The sequence below is a fragment of the Physeter macrocephalus genome, chromosome 12 (genome assembly GCF_002837175.3).
Source record: "Physeter macrocephalus isolate SW-GA chromosome 12, ASM283717v5, whole genome shotgun sequence".
Lineage (NCBI taxonomy): Eukaryota > Metazoa > Chordata > Mammalia > Artiodactyla > Physeteridae > Physeter > Physeter macrocephalus.
Window position 1 is genome coordinate 27,617,693 of NC_041225.1, and position 16,163 is coordinate 27,633,855.

Below are 16,163 nucleotides of genomic sequence, written 5' to 3' on the forward strand. Positions count from 1 at the left end.
TGTCCCCTGCATCGGCAGGCGGATTCTCAACCACTGTGCCACCAGGGAAGCCCCAAACACTGCATTCTTAATGACTGTTTGATTTTTGAATATTGACCCAGCCTTGCATCCCTCAAATACCCCACTTGTTTATAAATAGTTTGCAAATCCTTTTATATATTGCTCAATTCTGTTTGCTGATATTTTGTTAAAGATTTTTGCATCTATATCCTTGCGGGTTATTGGTCTGTAGTTTTCTTCTTTGGTACTGTCTTTGTCTGGTTTCGGTATCAGGGTAACACTGACTTCATAAAATGAATTGGTAAGTGTTCCCTCCTCTTCTACTTTCTGGAAGAAGTGTGTAGAATTGGTGTTAATTTTTCTTTAAACCTTTGGTAGAATCCTCCTGTGAAACCATCTGGCCTAGAGGTTTCCTTTTAGGGAGTTTTAAAATTACAAATGCAATCCCCTTAATTGCTATAGGGCTGTTAAATTCTCTGTTTCATATTGGGTCCACTGTGGTAGTTTGAGTTTTCCAGGAAGTGGTCTGTTTTCATCTAAGTTGTCAAATTTTCTTATGCTATCAGGTGGTTTTAATAAAGAATCCATTCTTTTTCATGGATTTTGTGGTGTGTGTGGTATTTGTCAGTTCCTGCATTTGTAATTTGTTATGGCTTCTCTTGTCAGTCTTAATAAATATTCACTTTTGGACCTCACTTTTTATGATCATAATTTGATATGTGTCTTTTTCTTAAAGGACCCCCATCTGCCCCTTCTTGTATAAGTCAGGCCACACAAAAGCTGGATCTGCCCAGCCCCCTCCAAAGACGTGGATTTGGCATGTGTTTGTTGCCTTAAATGAAACTCCAGTGAGCGAAGGGAGTTTGGGGCCTCACCACCGGTTAGGTCTCAACAAGCAGCAGACGAGTACTTTATGCTTTTGGAGTGAAACCCATAGGGAAAAACTGCAATATGTCAGCCTGTATTTAGTCCTGTCTGTGTGATACCAGGTGATAGTTGTTGCTCTTCTTTCTACTTTCCTAAATTTCCACAATACACATGCTTATTTTTTCAAAAAATGAAAGAGAGGAACAGAAAAGGTGGATAAAAAGGGACTGACTGGGGAGTTTGGGGTGCAGAGTTAGGGCGGCGTCTCCAGGAGGGGCCCCAAGACCCCGACATCTCACGTGTTTCCAAGTTCCCACACTCCCTTCTCCGCCTGATGCATTTCAAACAGGAAGCTGTTTGCAGATAATACCGCAGCCCCAGCCTGATTTGCCGGGCAGTCTGACAGCCAGGCCGTTTGCCCGACGTGTGGGACCGCGGCCCGTAAACAGCAGCCTGGCCTGGCGCACGCCTCAGGTAGGGACGCTCTGCTGGCCACTCGGCAGCCTTGGGAGCGGGACGGGGGTGGGGAACCCGCGGGAGATGCTCAGGCGGGAAGGCGCGGCTCCTGACGGGGCACAGGTAGGAACTGGGTGCAGGGCCAAGGCATTTGCTCTCAGATCGGGTGTGTCGCAGGGATCGGGCCAGAATTCTGAGGCTTGACTGATTCGGTAGCTCACGGTGGAAACTTCTGCAGCTGAGCGCCGAGCACCAGAGCTACCAGTTACTAGGAGATGATCAGGTTTCCATAGATTCAAAGGGGTGACGCAGTTTTTCCTGCCTCCCAGCCGGGTACAAGCGGCCGCAGAACCCCCGTCCCAGCCCCTGGCACACACACCTTCCTGAGCAGCCAGCTCAGGCTCCTGGGGCCTGGTGGACCCCCCAGCGGAGGCGACGGGGCGACCAGCTCCTCTCTGCTGAGTGGCCAGCCTCTCTGTTTCGGGCTCAGTGGTGGGAGTCCCAGATGTGGGGCAAAAGGCGGGGCTGGAGAAGGCAACTTTCAAGGGCACATAGGGTCACCCTGTACGGGGTGGGGTCATCCTGCCTCCAGAATTGGATTCCACAGCGTCCCAGGGGCCCTCCTGCCTTGACCCTGGCTGTCCGGCCGAAGTCAGGCAGTGGTTCTGAAGTGAAGAGGTAAAGTTTGGAAGCCACTGAGCGTGCATGACTGGATTTTCCGTTTGACGGGAAGCACGTTGCCCGGGTGGCAGGCAGAGCGGTGCCCCAAACGGTCACAGCTCTTCAGTTCTATTTACGAATTTGAAAAATCTATATGCCAAATGAAAGAACAGACAGATGATTTGCATAAGGCTGGGGGGAGGTAATAGGGAAATGGCCTCTTCTTGCTTCATGGTCTTGGTAAAAAGATAGGAAAAATGTGTGCCCTTGGGGTGAAACTGTCAGTGCCATAGTGCAGGGGAAGGCCCAGTGTCACTGTAGGGGTGGGGGTGGGGTGTCTGCCTGCCAGTGAGACCGGCGACGCTTCTAGGGACGTGCTTCTCCGCAGGCATTCACGGTGCCCGTAAGACGGTGGGCCCTGCTGTAGACATTTATTGAAAATGTACAGTTGCACGTTTGGCCCATTAAGCTGCACTTTTTTCCCTGTCTATTTCATTCTTATATCGTGTTTCTACCAAGAATTCCAAATTGAATTTCCTTTCTTCTCGGCCAGGCTGGCCTCCTTCACGGAGGGGCGGGCCCCGGCTGGGAGATAAGGATGTTTTTCTTGAAGAGACCCAGGAGGAGCTGCAGCCTCCCCGTTTATAAAACAAAATTCCTCTTCTAAGAGGGCAGGAAGGAGCCCGAAGTCTGGGAAAGAGGCTCCCACCCAGGGCCCGCCCGCACTGATTCCTGCTGGCAGGACCCGTGGTGGGCCCAGACACGTGAGTGGGCTGAGGGCCAGTGGGAGGGCAGCCCCGGCTTCCCTGCACTCCGGGCCCTCTGCCCCTTGCTCCCCTTTCTTGGGAGGTGGCATCTGATCTTCTCGAGGCCGCTCCTGAGGCTTCTGCAGCGTGAGAGCAGTGAGTCTTGCTGAACAAGGTGGCTGTCTTCTGACCCAGTTGTCTCTAGCTAGAGAGGAAATTCCCATGTCAGTTCCTGAGACATTTAAAACAATCTCAACACAGCTGGCCTCCCACACATACCAAGAGGCAAGTATCCATTGGCCTGAGCACAGAAGTAGAGGAGCAAGTGTTTATCGTGGCTTTTAAAAATTGCCAGGTAGTTGACATATATCATTCTATCATCATCGCCTTCAAGAAGTACCTCCTTGAAAGAAACAAACGACTTGCTGCTAAAGCAGCAGCTACGCTCATTATGGTTAAGAACACAATGTGATCATCCGGCTGGCTGCACACTTGGCGGTGCTGCTTTGTTCAAAAACCAGTAGGAATTCCAGGCCACAATCCCATTATGCGGCCCTCTACGTGGGTCCGCACAGGTCGCGTGCCCCAGGAGCTGGCCCTGGGAACACCACGGGAACGTGGAAAACCATCAGCAGGAGAAGAGCATCACGTTCTACGTGAGTTGCGGCTGGGAACCTCTGGGCGTTCATTCATTCATTCGCCCATCCTTCCGCCCCCTCACTCAGCTTAGCGCCTGCGAAGCCCAGGCCTGAGCGCTCCAAGCTCTTCCAGTTACGGCTGCAGGCGCTCACGGCGGCCGAGGTCCAGGACGAGCTGCTCGCTCGGGGGTCAAGGCTCAGCTGACAGAGGAGACGGAGAGAGCCAACTCACCGGGGCCCGGGCTGCGGGCACGTCCTCGTCACTCTTCCCCGTGGTTCCACCGTCGGTGTGGGCGCAGGGGGCGGGCAGGGGTGACAGGCGGCCACGCGTGAAGGGCCCTTCAGCCTCTCACTGCCTCCTGTTCATTGTCTTTAAAACCAGGGACCATACACGTCACCAGGTGGTCCGGGGGCTAAATGAGACGTGTGTGTCCACGTTTGGTGCGCAATAAACGTTAGCTCCTTTTCTCTCGACCAAACATGAGTATTAGAAGGTTAAATAAAATAAAAGCCCACTGCTGCTGTGGCTGGGGGGAGGGTGGGCCCTTACTTGGATTCGGGGAAGCTGACAGTTGGGCCGAGTGAGGAGTGGTGCTGACAGGGCAGCGTTAGGAAGTCCCAGGCTCCAGCCCATCGTCACCACTTCGCGGTCGTCGCTGAGGTCTCTGCCTCTGGCCTCCTGGCCTGTGAGGCGGGAACGACGTGCCCAGCCCTGCGCAGCGTTACACGAGCGCCGTGTCGTGCCCGATCTGGCGAGCGGTCCTCCCCCCGCCTTGTCCCTACAGGATCAGATCTGTGACCACACGTGGGGAGCCGGGGCCTCACTGCAGGACGGCACAGATGACTGTCATCTCTGTCCCCTTCGTGGAAGATCTGGCTAAGGCACAGCCTCTTCACGGGGGGCACAGAACGCTCTCACTCAGCAGCTCTGCTTCCAGCCCTTCATTGGTCTGGACGCCAGGGCCGGCTGGGGGACTCCTTGCCAGGGTGTGGTGGCCAGGATGTCACAAGCTGCTGTCCAGCGGGGCCGGCCCGGGGCTGAGCTGCGTGCACCGCTGCCTGTTCTTCCTCAGCGTGACCCCAGGGGGCTTGCCTCGCTGTAAGGTGAGGGAACAAGCTGACGGGAGATGCCGTCTAGCCAGGGCGCTGGTCCGGGTGCAGCCAGATGCACAGCTGTCCCCAGCACTGTGGCATCCGGACACCAAGGTCCCGTGGGGCAGACCTCAAAGTCCGCGTGCTTCCTCACTGGCCCAGGGCGGGGGGGCCGGCACAGGGACATGGCGGGCCAGCTGTGTCCTTCCAACCTCTGTCCCTGTCCCACACCCTTTGGGGACGGGGGCGTCCTCATTGACGTAAGGAGGTAATCAACAAGCTACAGACGTGTGCGGCAGCATAACGTCGATGAATCCTGGAGCGTGATGGTGAGTGAAGTCGGTAAAGACGACACACGGTGCGGCCCGGTATCTCCTAAAACTCAGGACCCGGCACACTAGCCACCGCGCCGTCTAAGAATGCATCCGCTGCCCTGCACTGAGGCTGTTTTGGAAACAGCAGAAGGTGGGCTCGCGGGTGAGGAGAGCGGCTCCTCCGAGGGGAGGCCGGGGGCGGGTTGGGCACCAGGGACTCAGGTCGGGGGGCCGGACGTGTGGAGCGGATGCTCACCAATGTTTGTTTTATGGCTGAGCGGCCGCGTTTTCACGTACCGGTGAACACGCCTCTGTGTGTATCAGGTATCAGTTATAAGGAGTCAGAAGAAGACTCTGGGGGACACCTCCGGAGCGGTGACTGTTGTCACTGTTGTCACTGCTGGGCAGAGGGGGTGTCCCGGTGGAGGTTTAAGGCGGCACCCGCGTGAGAGAGACAGACAGAGCGACCGGGAGAGAAAGAGGCTCCAAAGCACGGAGAGCCGCTCCCGGACAGCTGCCGCCGCGGCCCCCGGGCGGGGCGAGTGAGGTGGCCGGCGCGCCTGCGCACTGTCTGTCGCTGGCTGTCCCCGTTCCCGGGACTCCCGTCACTGTTGACCGCTTCTCCCCCCTTCAGGAGTCAGCGCGCTGCGAGGCTCACCATGAAGCGGGCTCTGCCTCTGATCGGCCTGGCCTTCCTGTCGGTGCTCCGGGCTGGGGGCGCTCAGCAGACGGTGGACGACACCTGCTCCGTGCAGATTCTCGTCCCCGGCCTCAAAGGTAACCTCCGCCGGGCCTCCCGGATCCGGGCCAGGGCCTCCCGGGCAGCGGCCGGCTCGGGGCCCGGCCGCGGGCAAATCTGCCCCGTCAACGGCCCTGGTCCCCCCTCCTGTAAAGCCCGGGGTCAGACTGTACGTGGCGTCCACACTGTCTTCAGGCGAGGGATTCTGTAATTCTGAAACCAGACGTTGGTGTGCAGCTCGGTCCTCTCCGCAGGGACCCTGTAGGGCGTCCGAGGTGTGTTCCAGGCACTGCACACGTCACCTCCAGCGCCCCTCAGGGTGAGATGCTCTCATTGTGCAGATGAGGCCGGGCCAGGCTCAGGGAAACTTAGCAATTTGGCTAAGTGGGTTGCGTAGCTCTGAAGCCTGGGCTCCTGTTACGGTTCCTGAGAGTTCTTTATTCCTTCTTCGAAAAATCAAAAAAACTTCTCCTGCGCTTTGTCTGTAATTCACCTCCAGGGGGAGCTGCCTCTGCAGACCAGGGATGGGTGGGCACCAGCACAGGCGAGGATCTTCACTCAAAAAGTCACCGGGTTCTACCACCCACGGGCAGGAGATCCCAAACCTTGTGGCTCCCAAGCAGGACCAGCTCCGTGATTCGAGGGGCCCAATGCAGATCAAAATGTGGGATCTCCTGTTTAAAAGTTAGAAGGAATTTCAAAACGGGGACAGGGCACCTCCGCCACGTGGGGCGAGCTTGCCCCTTGGGCCTCGTGCTCCTGAGGTTACTTTTTTGGCCGCACCGCAGCTTGTGGGACCTTAGTTCCCCGACCAGGGATTGAACCCGGGCCCCCTGCATTGGGAGTGTGGAATCTTAACCACTGCACCGCCAGGGAAGTCCCAGAGTCAGCAACTTTAAACAGTCTCTTCCTAACCCCATTAAAAATATACAAATACACAGAAATAGGAAAAAATCTAGACGGAGATACACTGGGATGCTAGCGGCGGTGCTTCTCTCTGAGCACGGAGTTGTGGGTGTCTGGGAAAGCTCGGTCCAGATATTCTACTGTTTAGCCACATTTCACAATTTAAATATAAAACCGGGACGCTATCAAGATTCAGATGTCTCTGGGTTTTCAAGCACATCTTGAGGGTACTCTGAGACAGATGCTTTTTGAAATCTGCGTTGGTGACCATTTCTGCTGCATCCATATTAAGGGCGTTCCAAGCCGCGTGCTCGGCGGGTCCTCTGCAGTGCTTCCTCCTGCGGGGGTGGCCTGCTCCAGGGACACCTCACCTCCTCTAAGCAATGATTTCTCACCCCCCAACACCACGCTGTAGTCGGTGATGAGCCACTGTATTGCCAGGTGGAGGCATGGTCCACAAGAGAGCCGACCTGCTGTCACTCTCCAGCTCCTCCCCCGTACGCAGACTGAGTGTCTGCAGTGGGCAAACACGATGTGGGCCCTTCAGCGGAGGGGTCTGCCAGTGAATCCGCGGGGCCCCTGCTCTCCAAGGCTCATCTTCTGGCAGGTGGTCAGACAGGCTCCCAAGTGGTGCTGAAGCTGTGTGGGACGTCTGGGGCCGTGGGCAACACGCAGACCACGTGCTACCCACAGCGTGTGTTCTGGATCCAGCATTTAAGTGGCAGCATCGTTTCACACGTCCGGTTTCATGCTAGTCTGTCAATACCAAAGCAGCGATTTTAGTGGAGAAACTTAGTATATTTGTGAAAGCCCCTAGAAACTGGATATCTTGTTCTTTTTTAAGTTTCCAGCTTCGTTGGGGGTGTAACTGACAAATAGAAGCTCTGTCTATTCAAGGTGTACATCGCGATGCTCGAATAGGCAGGTACCTTGTGAACTGATTGCAGTCACGTTGATGGCCACACCCACCTCACCTAGTTACCCTCTGTGCGTGTCTTGTTCTGGCGCAGAAGCGTGGGTCAGCGAGAGTTCCTTCTTTGTGATGAGAGGGTGCTGACCCGAAACGGAGGAGGGGTTTCATTGTTCTGATTTTTACGCTGGGCAGCAGGGGGAAGAGTGGAGGAGAGAAATCTACGGCAGCAAAGCAAGTTTGGGGCTTCTAAGCAACAAAAGCTCAGGTCCATGTAGATGTGCGTCCCCTGCAAAGTGAAGATTGGCGTTACGGCAGAGCTCCTTCCCGGGATCCGCGTCTCGTGCAGCGTGGGGCAGCGGCGGGCCGGCCGCCCTCTGCCCAGCGCCTGGCTCCGCTCAGCCCCTCCTCAGATCAAGCTGCGACCTTGAGGACGTTCTGTGCTGCTCACAGGGCACGGAGAGCAGGACGCCCCCGGGAGCAGAGGGGGACGGGCACAGTGCAGAAACGGGGGCTGCTCCATCCCAGGCTCTTGCGTGTCCACTCAGTCAGGGTCTCGGGGGACTTAGGACTTTCCATGGCTCGATGGGTGGAGCTTCAGCCTCACACCCAGCCTCGGGGCACAGGGGAGGGCGCGCTGCCTCCTGCCTGCTCCGAGTGGCTCGCCAACCACTAAGCGCGCTGGCCACACAGGGAGCCAGGCAGGGCATGCGGGCTTTGCCGGCCACACTCGCCCGGATGCGCCCGAGAGCCAGGGCGGCCTGCGAAAGGTCTGATTACAGCACACGTGCCAGGGCCTGCCTCGGGCAGTGGAGATAAGCACAATACAAGGCCCGCCCTTAAGATGAAAGAGCCAGGTGAGTGGTCTCCATTCGTTCATCAGACACGTCTGCGCTACAGGCCCCACCAGGCCGGGCCCAGCCTGCGAGGGAGGAGCCAGTGCCCGTTTCCTTAGAGACGGAGCCTGGAGGCGGCAGGCGGTCTGTGGGGATGTGGCGCCCGGGCTGCTTCCGGCCCATCCTGGTGCTTCCTCCTCCGACTCCACACTGGGCTTCAGAATCCTTCTCAACATGACTCCAGGCAGCCTTGTCCTTGAGAAGAAAGTCATCTGCTACTACAGACGTAGAAGTAACCCATTATCTTTGTATTTGGAGAGAGTAACAACTCAAAATATTTTGATGGAAGAGCAGTCTTTCCTTTATGGCTGGAAAAATGGGTTGTAGGTAGGAAAACACTGGTGTGTATTAGCAAGCCTGCTGTTCAGAGATTTTAAAAGGGCATCGTTATTCTTATGGGTTTTATCAAATTAATTGAAAGAAGGTTGATAAAGCCAATAATGTGGCTAACACACGCCCGTGGGGATTTCACGCTTCTGAAATGCTGCTCTGGGCCCGTTTCCTCCTCAGCTCTGGTCTCCCTGCCTCTTTCCTGTCCTGACTGCTTTCTCTCCCAGAGGAGGGTCCGGTAGGGGACGTGGCCTGCTTGTTCTCTGATTAGGGTTTTGCTGCCCGGAGCTGCAGAGCTGGCTTGTCGCCTGTGTCTGGCCTGGCTCTTCATCGTAAAGTGGACGTGATCCCTGCCCCACGGGGCAGGGCGGGGGGGAGGTTAAATTATGGCACTAAGCGCATGGCCGTGTGTGAACCCTAGGAGTTCATCGTAATCTATAGAAGAAGCTGGTGGGTTTGCTTGGTGTTACTTTTCCACGATCATTGGCAGAGCCGCTGTGCGGTCCAGGGCTCTCCCGGCTGCTCCAGGAGAAGCAGGCGGGCACGACGTGGACCCTCCGTCCACTGGGGGCCGTGGGACGTGGGCACTGATACTGCTCGCCCCTGGCCTGGACCCTGGAAACATTATTCTCACTGTCCTCCCCTGACGCAGGCATGGGAGCCCGGTGTTTTCCTCCTGAAAGCCTGGCGAGGGCGTCCGGCGGGCCGTGCGCGTGCGCGTGAGGTCTGAGCGCTGCCGGTGCCCGGCCCTCCCGGCTCGTCCCACCTCGCCTGTGCAGGTGTGCCTTTGTCTCCTCAGTCTCTGCCTGGCTGCATCTTCCTGGTTCAGCAGGTCTCCGTTAAAAGCCACTTCATCAGAGAGGCCTCTTCTGATCTCAGTCTAAGTTACAGCCCTTTTGTTGAAGTTACTGCTTCATTTATTCTCGTACCCCGTGTTGCTGATGACAGTTCTATGTCAATCTAATTCTCATTCACGCGCGTGCAGTCTTTAAAAATGCCTTTTCCTCGTGGCGCTTATAGAATTTTCTCTTTATTCCCGATGTTCTGCGTGTCACTCTGACACATCTGAGTCATTTTCCCCTCATTTTCCTCCTGCTGGCGCTCTGTGGGCACTTGCCTTGTGCTCTTTGGTGATTTTCCTTCGTGCCGGGAAATCACAGCTGTTACATCTTCACAGCTGTTAAGGCTTCAAATGTCTATTCTCCTTTTCTGGAATTCCTGTATGATAGATATTGGGATTTGTGGGTGTTTTTCTTCAACGCTCAACTTGATAACTTCAAAACCGAAACAAAACTTTCCATCTCCTTCCCTCTCAGTGTTGCCTTGTAGACAAGTGCTTCATCCTAATTATTTGTCTCATGAATTAGCTTTTATCATTGGCCGTTCTATTACTCAGCCTGCCTATAGAGTAACTTGTTTCAAAAATGTGTTTCATGCACGGGGTTCCCCAGTCGGTCCTCTTGGTCCTCTTTCATTGCCGCTTGCTCGTGTTCATAGGTGCCTCTTCTCTCTCGTCTTTATGAGGATATTCAGTGTCTTTCACAGTCGGATTCTGGCTGCCCCGCTGAGTCCTGTTTCCTGGGTTGTTATTTCTTTTTTCACGATGTTGGTGCCCCTCCAGTGTCTGCTGATTCTTGATGGTGAGATCAGTCTGTCAGTCGGTATTTCTTTTTTTTTTTTTCCTTTTTTTTTTTGCGGTACGCGGGCCTCTCACTGCCGTGGCCTCTCCCGTCGCGGAGCACAGGCTCCGGACGCGCAGGCCCAGCGGCCACGGCTCACGGGCCCAGCCGCTCCGCGGCACGTGGGATCCTCCCGGACCGGGGCGCGAACCCGCGTCCCCCGCATCGGCAGGTGGACTCCCAACCACCGCGCCACCAGGGAAGCCCAGTCGGTATTTCTTGCTAGACTATCAGTTCTTCTCCAACTATTACTACTGTAATGATTTCCTTTCTTTTTAAAAGATAAGAAAAAACCCGAGAACTACCCAGAGATTCAGGGGCCCGTGTGTGCCAAGTGTGTCCACCGCGCCACCAGGGAAGCCCAGTCGGTATTTCTTGCTAGACTATCAGTTCTTCTCCAACTATTACTACTGTAATGATTTCCTTTCTTTTTAAAAGATAAGAAAAAACCCAAGAACTACCCAGAGATTCAGGGGCCCGTGTGTGCCAAGTGTGTCAGTGTCAGCCGCCCTTCAGCAGTGGTTCCTGGATCTGTCACAGCTGTGACGGGCGTGGCAGTAACATGCCAGCCCTGCATTCCGGGTTGTAATGGCACTTGCTTTGCTTGTCTCTTGGTTTCCTTACGTTTAAGTGGAATTGCCCCCTCCCCTGAAGGCCAGATGATCAGTTTGGGGGATTTCAGCGGGGAACCTGTAATCTCAGGGAAGCCTCTTACCAAATGAAGGCACGTGTATGCGTCAGCACCCACACCCACTCGTGGGGGGCAGATACATCAGGGAACTAGATGAGGCCACGAGACAATGACTGTGGTACAGAGCAGGGTCCTCATCACGGGAGCAAAGAGATCCGGCGAGGGGACGAGGAGCAGCTTCCTGGACAGCCAGGTGAGCAGGTGAGGCCCGCACAGGTGGGTTGATGGTCACGGCCGACTAGGCAGAGGCAGCGGTGTAACCCGACGCCTGGGCTCCAGGTGCAGGCCTGTGGGGAGGAGCTTAAAAACGGGACATTATTTATAGCTACCTCTGGCTGTTGGTGGTTTTGAATCTCCTCTGAGAAGGGAAGTATCAAAGTATCGTAACGGACTCTGTGTTTTAGGAAGATGGTTCTGGGTGGGTTGGAGTGGGGGGCAGCGGGGGGGACCGGGAGGGGCCTTGACGTCCCGCCTGCGCTCCGTCCTCTGCTCCCACCGTACCCTGTCCTGCTCGGGCAGGGTGTCTCCACGGTTGTTCACGACCTGTCTCCTGCCCCGAGCCGCGTGAGGGCGGGCTGGTGGTCCCGTCACCTCCAGAACTGCAGAGACGTGGCTGAGCGTGGAGCCCCCTGGGGGTCGGGAGGGAGCGGCCGGTTGGACTTCGCAGAGCTGGGCGGATGCTTGCGCTTACCCGATGAGGGAGACGGAAAACCAGAGATGACCGTGGGGCTTGGCGCTTGGGGTCTGGGAGACTTGGTATCTCAACAGCAGAAGCAGGAAAGTCCACAGAAGAGACTCACTTCTGGGGAAAACCATCAGGTCGACTTGGGACGTGCTGAGTGCGGGGTACCGGGGAGACTCCACGAACAGCCCGTTTCCCTGTTTCGGTTCTGAACAAAACAGGAAGTAAAGCAAAATGTGCCGAAACATGGTCAGGATCTGTGAGGAAGGCTGGGGGAGTGTGTAGCTTAGGCTGAGAGCAGGACGCAGCTGGCCAACGAGCCTGAACCGGGTGATGTGCTCACCTGGTCACAGGTGTCCCCGTGTGGGAGGACCCTGCCCCTGGACGGCAGTGCACCCTCTGGGGGTGCTCACACTGAAGGGACAAGGGGACGCCGACTCGCGTGCCCAAGTTTATTCTTCCCGAGAGTTCCGGCCAGACAGGGAAGAGAGAGGCCGGCACGGGCGGTAAGGGGCAGCGGAGCAGCAGCCGTGGTGGGTCCTGGGGCGCCCTGCGCACCAGAGGGCGGACCGGAGCCAGCCCAGAGGGATGCATGGAGAGACGGACAGACGCACGCCCAGAGGGAGCGGGGTGCAAGGCAGCAGAGACCTGGGGAGGGAGGCCCAGAGCCAAGGCTGGGAGCAGGCTGGGAGGAAGGGGTGAAACCTCCCGGGGGCGGGGTGGGCAAGAGGGAGGCCAAGGGGCCTGGCTGGCGGCACAGACGGGCAGCTTTCTCTGGTCATCCGGCGCCCAGAGCAAGCTCCTAAAGGCATGTGGCTTCTTCCCTAGGGGATGCTGGAGAGAAGGGGGACAAAGGCGCACCAGGACGGCCTGGAAGAGTCGGCCCCGCGGGAGAGAAAGGTACCTGCTGCCCCTGGGCCCCAAGGGCACAGCTGGGGCTCCGGCTCCTGTGACCGCTGTTGGTGGGGAGTGGGGGGGGGGCGTTCGAGAGGAACCCGACACCTGTGTAGGTCTCAGGACTGAAGCAGGGCACACAGAGGGCTCTTTAAACGGTGCTCCCTGGCTCTGGCCTGCCCGGCACCGAGAAACAAAGCGCCTCCTGGGAGGTGTGCCCATCGGGTGGTTACGTGTATGGAAACTCAGCGCTCGCTTGGCCTCACATGGAAAATGGGGGTCATCTGTGATCATTACACGTTTAAGTGCAATTATGAGGGTGTGCAAACGGTGATGGAGGTGTGTGAACAGTGATGGAAACAGTCATGTAGCTGTGCAAAGGAGAGAGAGCACAGATTTGGGTGGGGCATGGGGGTTACACCGTGGCCTCCCATTTTTGGCTAACGGACCCTAGTCACCTTGAATCTGTTTCCTCATTAGGAAAAAAAACAGTGTCGTTCAGCCCGCCTCCTGGGCTTGTGCTGAGCCTTACAGAAAATAGATCCTACCTAAAAAAGTAGCTACGTGGTACATGGTGATGTCAATAAATGTCATCATTTTGCTGCTTTAAAGTTTGTGAAATCCTTAAAAGCTGTGTTTGGAAGTGCTTTGTCGACCCTGCATACTATTCTATGCGAACACGCGCTGAGATTATCCAGCTGGTCCCCACCCAGCCTCCTAGCATCGGAGTTAGGTGGTTCTTGTAACAACACAGATAAAGGTTGTTATGTTTTTTTTTTATTGTTGGTTTTTTTTTGTTGTTTTTTTGAATTAATTAATTTATTTATTTTGGCCACGCTGTGAGGCATATGGGATCTTAGTTCCCAGACCAGGGATCGAACCCGTGCCCCCTGCATTGGGAGCACTGAGTCTTAACCACTGGACCACCAGGGAAGTCCCAGTTTTTTCGTTTTTTGAGGTGTGATTTACGTACCATCAGTGAGTTTGGCAGCTGCAAATGCCTGTGAAACCCCGGTCACAGTCAAGATCCAGAGCACTTCTGTCACCACCATCCCTCCATCGAGCCCAGGTGCTGATTTTTCTTTCTTACTTTCCCTGTACTCATAACAAATTAATGAAAAAATAAAAGAACTGTGCTCCTGGTTCAAACTTCAAAACATACAGAAATTATTCACAGTGACTAGTCCCCTTCCCATCCCCACCAGCAGCCCTCCCCACTGACAACCGGTTAGGTTTCCTTATCTTCACAGAGATATTTTGTAATGGCCGAGTGAACGCTATTCTTTCCTGCTTCTGTACAAGCAATTGCAAAATGTATGTAGTGTCCTGCACTTTGTTCTTTTCACTTATCCGGGTACTTGGACATCATTCATTCTGCAGGAGGACATGCAGCTTTTGCTTTGCTCTTGCCTGGAGACATTGTGTCTGTTCTTTATCTAACTGGTCTCCTATTACTGCAGATTTACAGTTCCCTAGGGCCTTGCTGCAGTGAGTGAGTAATCTTGTAAATGTCATTTTTAATGTGCACGAGTACAGCCTGAAGATAAATTCCGGGCAGAGTAATTGTTGATCAAAATGCACGTGCATGTGAAATGTTGGTGGATATGGCCTTCCCAAAGGATCGAATCCATTTACCCTCTGTTTATTGAAGCACAAGACGGCCGACCGCTTCACCCTCCCTGCCTCGGAAAGCTGCCATTCTGGTAGTCGTGGAAGGCCACATCAGTGTGGCTTTAACTTAGTCTCTCTTATCATAAATGAAGTCAGCTTATTTTTCAGGTGTTTAAAAGTCATTTGTATTTCTTTTCTTTTTTTTTCCTTTTTGAGGATTGTCTTTTCCTGTCTTTTTAAAAACCCTTCTTGGGTTCTTCTTTTTTTTTTTACATTTTTATTTATTTTTCGGCTGCGTTGGGTCTTTGTCGCGGTGCGCGGGCTTCTCATTGCGGTGGCTTCTCTTGTTACGAAGCGCGGGCTCTAGGTGCGTGGGCTTCAGTAGTTGTGGCATGTGGGCTCAGCAGTTGTGGTGCATGGGCTTAGTTGCTCCACGGCATATGGGATCTTCCCAGACCAGGGATCGAACCTGTGTCCCCTGCGTTGGCAGGTGGATTCTTAACCACGGCGCCACCAGTGAAGTCCCCCTCTGTTGTGAGGACAGTGTCACATTTCACAGTTAGGAAGTGAATATCCCCCTATTCTGGATGGTCACAAATTCATTTTCATGGCGCCATTTCATTGATTTTTTTTTTTTTTCCCTTTGGCCGAGCTGTGCAGCATGTGGAATCTTAGTTCCCTGACCAGGGATTGAACCCACGCCCCCCTGCAGAGGAAGCGCGGGGTTTTTGCATTGATGTTTTTTCAAAGTAACAATGTTTGAGCTCAACGCACATGCAGCAGGAAATGCCTAATTTCATGCCAATGTGGACCCTTGGCTGCTCTCTCATCTCTGTCACTAGTGTCACCAACATGTAGCTCTCTCATCGCTCTGTCATCATCATCATTCTCTCTTATTCTCACTCTTGAAAAGCAGGACAAGCACGCAGAGACTATAAATGCTGTTATTATAGCGTCTGAATCTCCTGATGAGGCTGAACGTTGCTGGGAAGGCAGCAGCCTAATTCATTGCGTTTTCCTGTCATTAACCACTAAGTTGAGTGCTGTTACGTGCTGAGATCTCGGGGAGGCCACCTGGAGCCCCAGAGTCAGAGGGGGAGAACAGATATGTGGACCCTGGAGAGTAAATTGAGGCAGAAAGCTGCGCGGCAGTGTGGAGGGGAATTTGGGCTGGATCGAGAATGTGTCTTGTCTCAAGTTTTTCTAACATGGAACAGTAAGCTGTGCTCATGATAGAAAATTTATATAAATATATATATATAAGTGGTGAGAAAAATCGGCATAATAAAATCATCCAGAGATAACCACTTATTTTGGTATATTTCCTTTTTCGGGGTGACTTTTCTTGCTTTGTTGTAATTATATTGTGTATATAAGTTTGAACCTATTTTTTAAATTTAATGCCAAGTTTTAGTGTAAGTAGTTCTCATGCTATGAAATCATTTTGATGAATGTCTCCTATCCATGGGTAACTTAAAACTCCACTGGGAGCGGTATGTTCGAGAGCAGAGTCCTGTGTATGATTAGGGCAGGAGAGGGGAGCCTGGGCCAGCCCTTTACAGTCCCATTGACCTGCCTGACAAGGAACCTGCCAGGCTAGGAGGCGATGGGGCAGTGATCACCGGGCTTGCCAGGGGTCTGGCTTCGCCACTGACAAGATGAGCAGGTTTGGTCTGGGGTCTTTGCTACTTTGTAGAGTACAGAGAACAAGTCAACCCAAGTGGGATATACTTGGATTATTGAATAGTGGGATAGTTACGTAGAAAACTAGGAAATATCCGTTTTTGGATGACCTTTAAAAAGAGGACTGGCCATGGCATGCTAGAATATAAGAGAATAAAATAGGATACAAGAACAGACATGTGATCGACTAAGATATTTACAAAAAGACGAAGAAAAAGGATGGAAAAGAAATTAATCAAAATATTCGTAGTAGACATTTCTGGGTTATAGGATTATGGACCTTTAAATTTTCTTCTTTAAATTCTTCCTGGGCTTCCCTGGTGGCGCAGTGGTTGAGAGTCCGCCTGCCGATGCAGGGGACGCGGGTTC

The 16,163-nt window shown here is 54.0% G+C and overlaps 1 protein-coding gene across 1 annotated transcript in view; it reads left to right on the forward strand.

The window, feature by feature from the left end:
- The first annotated feature begins 1,225 nt into the window (after positions 1–1,225).
- The window catches only part of COLEC11 (collectin subfamily member 11), a 34,339-nt gene continuing 19,401 nt past the window's right edge, over positions 1,226–16,163 (forward strand). The window contains exons 1-3 of the mRNA XM_024118923.3: positions 1,226–1,341; positions 5,408–5,550; positions 12,435–12,506. Of these exons, the coding sequence (XP_023974691.1) occupies positions 5,433–5,550; positions 12,435–12,506 (190 nt within the window). The 5' untranslated portion in view covers positions 1,226–1,341; positions 5,408–5,432. The remainder of the gene's footprint in view (positions 1,342–5,407; positions 5,551–12,434; positions 12,507–16,163) is intronic.